The sequence below is a fragment of the Panicum virgatum genome, chromosome 7K (assembly GCF_016808335.1).
Source record: "Panicum virgatum strain AP13 chromosome 7K, P.virgatum_v5, whole genome shotgun sequence".
Taxonomy (NCBI): Eukaryota; Viridiplantae; Streptophyta; class Magnoliopsida; order Poales; family Poaceae; genus Panicum; species Panicum virgatum.
In genome coordinates, this window is record NC_053142.1 from 26,799,149 (window position 1) to 26,806,016 (window position 6,868).

Consider the following 6,868-nt stretch of genomic DNA (forward strand, 5'->3'; position numbering starts at 1 on the left):
TATTTATTACTAATTTTACTATAATAGCAGTGGTAGGTAATTTAAATTTCTCTTATTTTCTTCTATTAACGTGGAAATTTCTAAGTCTTGAGAGCAAATGTGGAAGCTCCGCTGGTTGACTAAATAATAAGATAATAGATAGATTTAGTTTTTCCGAATGTATAAATAGTCTATTAATTTGGTTGGCATGGCAGCCTCGACCCTCTCTCACCATCACAGACGCCCAAGAGGGAAGGGGCTAGGGATGGGGCTCATCTCCATGCTGCAGCTGCTGCTGCTGCTGCCATGCATTGTGGTGGTGGTGCTAGCAGCGCTGGCCGCCATTCATGTGGCATACGTCCTGCTCCGGCGTCGAAAGCCCAACCAGACAACGCAGTCATGCCGTTCATCTCTCCCGGCGGCGCCACCAGGCCCCGCCGGGCTGCCGCTGATAGGCAACGCCGTCACCTTCTTCGGGCTGCTCCGCCGCAACCCGCACCGCGCGCTCGCGCGCCTCGCCGGGACCTACGGCCCCATCTTCTCCTTCCGGCCCGGCAGGACCTGCACCTTCGTGGTGCTGTCGTCCCCGGCGCTGGCCCGCGAGGCCCTCGCCGAGAAGGAGGCCGCGCTGGCGGCGCGGTTCGTGCCCGACAGCGTGCGCGCCCTGGGCTACGGCGCCGGGTCCATGGCCTTCGTCCCGAGCTCCGACCCGCGATGGAAGCGGCACCGCGCCACGGTGGGCGCCTTCCTCACCTCCACCAGGGGCCCCGCCGCGACGCGGCGCGTCCGGGACCGCCACGCGTGCCGGCTCGCCGCGCGCCTGAGGGCGCGCTCGGGCCGGCCGGTCAGGGTCGGCGAGGCCGTGTTCGCCGCGGCGAACAATGTCATATCCAACATCCTCTTCTCCGAGGACGTGGTCGGCGGCGCTGGCAACCTGCAGTCCGGCGTGTTCGAGCGCGTCGTGGGGGCGCTCTTCGAGGAGTGGGCGAAACCTAACGTGCCCGACGCCTTCCCGTTCCTCGCGCCGCTCGACCTCTTCGGCTCCCGCCGCCGCACCTCCAGGAACCTGGCGCAACTCTACGAGCTGTTCCACGGGGTCATTGACCGCCGGCTAGCCGGCGGCGAGAGGCACGGCGACATGCTGGGACGCCGTCCTCGAGTGCCACGCCAAGTCGCAACTCACCCGATCAGACATCGCCAACCTCTTCACGGTCTGCGGCTTGGGCATGCTACATTGCTACTAATGATCATCAATTCATCATCGAATTCATCATGCGCCGCATGATGAACTCTGAACAAATCATCTTATTATTTCATGTTTTCATGTTCCCACTTCCCAGTAGTGAGCTTTGTTTGTGATACAATTTCCGTCACATTAAATCAGGACATGTTCATCGGCGCGAGTGAGACGAGCAACATCACCGCGGAATGGGCCATGGCGCACCTGCTCCGGCGCCCGGACAATGGAGAGGCTGCGCGCGGAGATCGCGGCGAGCCTGGGGGCCAAGGAATTCGTGGAGGAGGGCGACCTCGGCAGCCTCCCGTACCTCCACGCCGTGGTGAAGGAGACGCTGCGGCTGCACCCGGCGGTGCCGGTGGTGACGCGGGAGGTGGCCGCGAGCGGCGGCGTCTCGTTGGGAGGGTTCCCCGTGGCGGCCGGCACCTGCGTCCTCGTCAACCTCTGGGCCATCGGCACCTGCATATCAACTGATGATGAAACTGTGCATCCCAGAATTACTATGGCAACGCGATCAGATGCAACTACATTGACTAACAGTAGTGAGCCTGCCCATTTCAGAAATAATACAGAATACTGATACATCGCGGAAGTGCATCTCACTGGAAGCTATCCATCTGGCGTCATGGAAATATGCAGAAATATAAGACTGGCACGCTCATGTCAGGTACATCGCAAAATTGTGATTTTAAGCAGTGGCACAAGTTAAATCTAACAACAGCTTCCACTCATATCCCAGTCTTCTAGTCCTCATGCAGGGCCTTCATCAGGTATAGCCTGTTGAAATTCTGACCAGCAACCCTGCCATTGTGACACAAGTGACAATCAATAAGAGTGCAGTATGAAGCTCATGAAATTTTTACTATCTGTTTTAGGGATGGACAGAAGGGAAACATCTCAAGGCAAAATTATCAGTGCAAACCCCTTCTCGGTGGAAAATGTCTCATTTGTTAGTATAAAACACTATTGACATAAGCGAGGTGAAGAAAATGCACCGCTTTATGCTACTAAAAATGAAATAATCAACCCACCAAGTCATTATAGTTTTTACATTTATAACCATTTATGCAAAATAAACTACAGAACGAAACTCCAATTCAGATGAGAATGAAACATCTCATCCCTGTATATTATCAAACAAAGCATGGTACATTTAGCTCATCGACATCAACTACTGAAGGAACGTGCAAACTATTTTGTTAAGACGTGGATCATTTAGAATGCAGATTGTAAGATATGGGGTAAGTCGGACAAAGAAAAAAACAGGTGGCATTTGGAAACTTTGTATAACATATACTGTTTAAATATAAGAGGAATAGACCAAACTTCTAAGAGCATTTTTTTCCTTAAATAGGAGGGATGCTAAGGCCCTCCACAGTGTGGAGTGAAGCCTGTAAAAAAATGGGGTCCCACAGCCAAAAGTGAGCATCACTCCTCAAGAGTTGCAGTGGGCAGCGATACAAGCATCACTAGTAGGACCCACATAACTGCCAATGAGTCTTGCCGTTTGCTGTTCTTTCCTATGCCATGCGAATCAAAGAAATAATTTTTTAAGAGATAGCATCGGTGAATCTACTTGCACCGCTCCTAGTTTTTCTAGCACAAGCATCGGTGGCCGCAGTGGTGGGAGTAGTGCCAATTTCTTCTCTCTCTATTTTGGGCACCACTTAAGCCACACACTGTGGAGGACCTAAGAGCAAACTTTTGTTAGATGATGACTGTAAATGGAAGAAAAATTGGGCCAAAATTGGGTTGTGAAAATCATATCACTAGAAGATTCATACATCTAACAATGATTACTCCAGTACAATAGAAACATGCAAGAGCTATGAAACTCACTAAAGGCAGGTGTAAATGTAATAGAATATATACCCATTGATATGGTTGCAGTAACTGGAGATCTGATTGGTAACAAGATAGCCTTCCAATCGTGATGGCTCAGGAATGGGCTTGAAAATAGGGTTGGAAGGATCTTCTTCTGGCAATGGCTCCTCACCAGCAGCTTTTCTTGCCATGTTTTCTTGCCTGTACAAGCACAAAATACCAAGGAGTCAATGTGAATGAAAAACAAACATGCATTCAAACAACTAAAAAAGTAACTTCATTAAAACTACCATGGTAAAATCCTAAAGGATATGAAATAAATGCATGAGTTAACAATGTACTGTGAATATTGACAACAAAGTAGGCAGTTTCCTACCTTCTCTTTTGAAGCCATGCCTGCTGCTGTGACTGCTGTCTTGAGAGGTTACGGTAATAATATTGGAACTGAATTGCGAGAAAGGCACTCAGTCAAACAAATAGATTATAAAGACTTGGATAAATTATGGAGAAGCTCTTTTGTCAAAAATAAAATAATACCTTGTTCTGCTCTGATGAAAGATCATCCATGCAGCCAATTAGGAATTCCAAATTCCTTTCCATAAAGGGAGCGGTAGACAATTTAAGTCTGTCGAAGTCACACTGAAATACAAAAAAAAAAAGTAATGTAACTCAAATAGCTCTTAATAGAACAGGTGGGGAAAATGTCATACAAGAGTTTTTGCAGGCAAAAAATATGAACCTGAGTAACAGGAGACTCAGGTTCTAGCTCCTTCATGAAGGCACTAACAAGCGCTGAGTTGGAAACTTTAATCTGTGACACAAATAAGACAGAGCATGTAAGGGGTCTACATCCATATAACTCAAATGGAAAATATATGAATGCGTACCGGTATCTCCTCAAAAATATCAACCCATGACAATTTCTTCTCTCTTAACCTGCAACAGTAAATGGACATTTGTATAAAACACTACTTGTATATACAATAGTACAATGACAGTGTATGGATAAAAGAGTTCATACTTCTCTCCAGTTAAACCATTGTTACGGTAAAGATCCATAAATGAGTCCGTAAGCTTCAGGGCTTTGAGAGCTAGCACTCCTTGACTAGACCTAGATGGGTCATAGACAATGCACACACATCTCCTGATGCTCTCCTGCAACAAGCAAATGTAATGTTCAGAATGGAAAACAGGAGAAAATAGGAAGGCATATGATAATCAGAAAGTGGGAAACATTCCAAGTGGGAAATCATCATAAAAGTTCAATCAGAGCTAAATTGAACTGGAGAAGATGCAGGGTCAACATTACTATGCCATCATGAGAGAAGTGGCAGATAGTCCCATAAGCAATAAAATCAGGATTGTTCAATCCTTGTAATGTTAACAGTGGTTAGATGTGGCAAAATATAGGATCATAGATCTTTAATCTACTAGTCAGAAGCATCAAGTTACAATCAACCATAAAGAATGAAATGAAGCAGTGAAAATAGAATTTCTCAAGCTGGGGAACATCAGCGAAAAAGGCTGGATAGGTAACGCAACTTATTTATTTGCCCGTACAGCCGTACCTGATAGTTCATAAATGTTTCAATCAGTTCCACGGTTTGAAAAGAACCAAGCAAGCAAGATTGATACCTGTAAGCATAGACAAAAAGTGCAAATGATTGGCACAGAGAAACATGATTAGCATTAGAAGCCACCATAATAGCAATCTGAAACAAAATGCAGAGCTCCTAAAATGCGGAGCAGTAACAACATCACAGTTGCATAGTGCGTGGTTGATAGCATGGAGTAGTTAGAGATTGTATTTGTTAACACACAGCAAGTAGCATTTGCTGATATATCAAGAGAGTAAATATAGCATATATGCACTGCACAGGAGCCCATCAATGCCGTTTGCCAGTTCCTCAATAAAATACAAACAGCAGCAGCAGCAGCCTGCATACCGCCCCCACAGCACAAACAAATTTGCATTTTTCCACTAACTAGTTCTTCCAACATATGACCATATTCAAAAGTCAATTTCAGTACAAGGTTCCAACAATTTTCACTAAGAGAACTTGATTTAGGCAAAGATAAATCGATGAAATGAACGGCATTTAGATGAACAAATTTCAAAGGATAAAATCCTACACAGAAAACATATCTCAAATTTGTTTAAAACCTCCTACATGCCCATACCCAACAAATAGTGAAATACAAGGAATTATGAAAGACTCTTATTGCTGAGAAAGCTAAGGTTTTCATCAATTACAGGCGAACAATAAGTGACAAGCATATCAGTCATAAATACTCTAAAGATTTTTAGTTGTGCAAGCACGCAATCATTTTGCCAAGTATACAATTTCTGTCAATGTGCATGTTAGAAAAACTCAAAACCACCACTGACTATTTCTGGATTAACTGATATTGCTCAACTTACCATCCAATAGTATTATTGTCAACATTAACTTCTCTCAAGCATCTCATCATCTCAAGCTGGTAATTTGCACCATCAGCATCTGCTTCATCATCCTCTTCTCTGATCTGCAGTAAAAATAATAAGGACAGTCATTAGCCTATGAAAATAAAACACAACCCACCCGGAAGAATGTCACAGCAGAGGAATACACATGCAACTGCTAAGAATGTTAAAGACTCACAGGGAAGGGGAAACAGTTTGTCACTTCGAGCACGCTGCCAACATCCAAACCAAGAAGTTGACCTGTAACCAGAGCAGGCGCAAACTCCTCACAGTGCTTAATGATCTTCAGTACGGCCTGTGTAAAAGAGCAAAACAGCGTGACTGTGACTACAAATTTACCCTATGTTTGTGAAATTAACATTAGAAAGAAAAAATCTTGTCATTATGGGAAAAATTTCTAATACATGGGATCGAAACAGACTCCACACAAACAGATCCATCCCCCGAGCATGCCCTAGCTCCTCAAATCTCAGCGCTCTAACTACCGAATTGAACGAGCAAACAGCAAACCGGATTGGGTTCGGCAGCAATTCTCACCAGGCCTTCCATCTGGACGACGCGGAGCGGCGTCGGCGCCTCCTCGGTGACCTTCGACACGGCCTGCAGGAACGACCTCGCTCCTCCCGGCGCCGCTGCTGCAGACCAGCCAGCCAAACCCCAGGGTTAGAGCGCGAGATGGGATGCGAATCGGACGAGACGATGAGAGCGGGGCAAAGGATAGGGTTCGGGAGCCTCTTACGATTCGCCATGGCTGCTGATTGATCGGTGCTCGACGGCGGCGGCGGCGGCGAGCAGGCGAGGCGAGGGCGCTTGGGAGGACGGCGCGAGCTGGGGGGAGGGGAAGGAGAAGCGGCGGCCGGGGAGTCTAGGGTTTTTTTGGCTGCGGGAGAGCAGAGTCGTGCGAGACCGATTGATGTGCGGCGGGGATGCACTCCTGCCGTTGTAATTTTTCTTTATGCTTTATTAACGGTTTTTTATTAGGACTATGCTGTGAGCGCGCAAAATAAATATAAAAAAATCATAAGTAAGAACTAAAATATTCGGCTTAATCAACCTTACAAAGTTTAAACTGACATAACAATGCATTTTTTTACAAATTGTAGTGGTTACCTTGGCTAAATATAGACTGTGTTCGGCTGGCTGGCGCTAGTGGCTGGTGCTGATTTTTTGTGAGAGAAAAGTATTGCTGGCTGGCTGGTGCTGGTTTTATGTGTGAGAGAAATACTGTTGGCTGGATGCAGCGAAGATGAAGCGAACAGAGTGAAAGAAACGCCTCAATCATTGTCATCTGGTTTATAGTTATTTTATCTCGGTTTGTGAAATGGTTTCGCGCTACTATACCTTAATTTATTAAAAAGTAAGTG

General features: G+C 46.0%; 2 protein-coding genes across 2 annotated transcripts; one reads left to right on the plus strand and one right to left on the minus strand.

Moving 5' to 3' along the window:
* Positions 1–244: 244 nt before the first annotated feature.
* On the plus strand, positions 245–1,796 carry LOC120640065 (cytochrome P450 76M5-like). Its single transcript, XM_039915957.1, has 2 exons — positions 245–1,107; positions 1,364–1,796. The coding sequence occupies exons 1-2, from the start codon at positions 245–247 to the stop codon at positions 1,794–1,796; spliced, it is 1,296 nt and encodes a 431-aa protein (XP_039771891.1).
* LOC120640685 (eukaryotic translation initiation factor 3 subunit H-like) lies at positions 1,691–6,442 on the minus strand. The gene is made up of 12 exons (XM_039916585.1): positions 6,244–6,442; positions 6,042–6,139; positions 5,683–5,799; positions 5,463–5,566; positions 4,609–4,675; positions 4,062–4,195; positions 3,928–3,976; positions 3,780–3,851; positions 3,578–3,679; positions 3,417–3,484; positions 3,089–3,241; positions 1,691–2,017 (listed from the first exon to the last, which is right to left on the minus strand). Exons 1-12 carry the CDS (start codon positions 6,251–6,253, stop codon positions 1,960–1,962), a joined length of 1,032 nt encoding a protein of 343 aa, XP_039772519.1. The 5' UTR covers positions 6,254–6,442; the 3' UTR covers positions 1,691–1,959.
* Positions 6,443–6,868: the final 426 nt, after the last annotated feature.

What these genes read in the sequence shown, in the direction of transcription:
- LOC120640065 (XM_039915957.1), top strand. Translation starts at nt 245, where the DNA reads ATGGGGCTCATCTCCATGCTGCAGCTGCTGCTGCTGCTGCCATGCATT. An exon ending in CGGCTAGCCGGCGGCGAGAG is followed by an intron (nt 1,108 to 1,363) that starts GCACGGCGACAT and finishes ACATTAAATCAG; the next exon opens with GACATGTTCATCGGCGCGAG.
- LOC120640685 (XM_039916585.1), bottom strand. An exon ending in GACAATAATACTATTGGATG is followed by an intron (nt 4,676 to 5,462) that starts GTAAGTTGAGCA and finishes CTATGCTTACAG; the next exon opens with GTATCAATCTTGCTTGCTTG. An exon ending in ATATTTTTGAGGAGATACCG is followed by an intron (nt 3,852 to 3,927) that starts GTACGCATTCAT and finishes TTTGTGTCACAG; the next exon opens with ATTAAAGTTTCCAACTCAGC.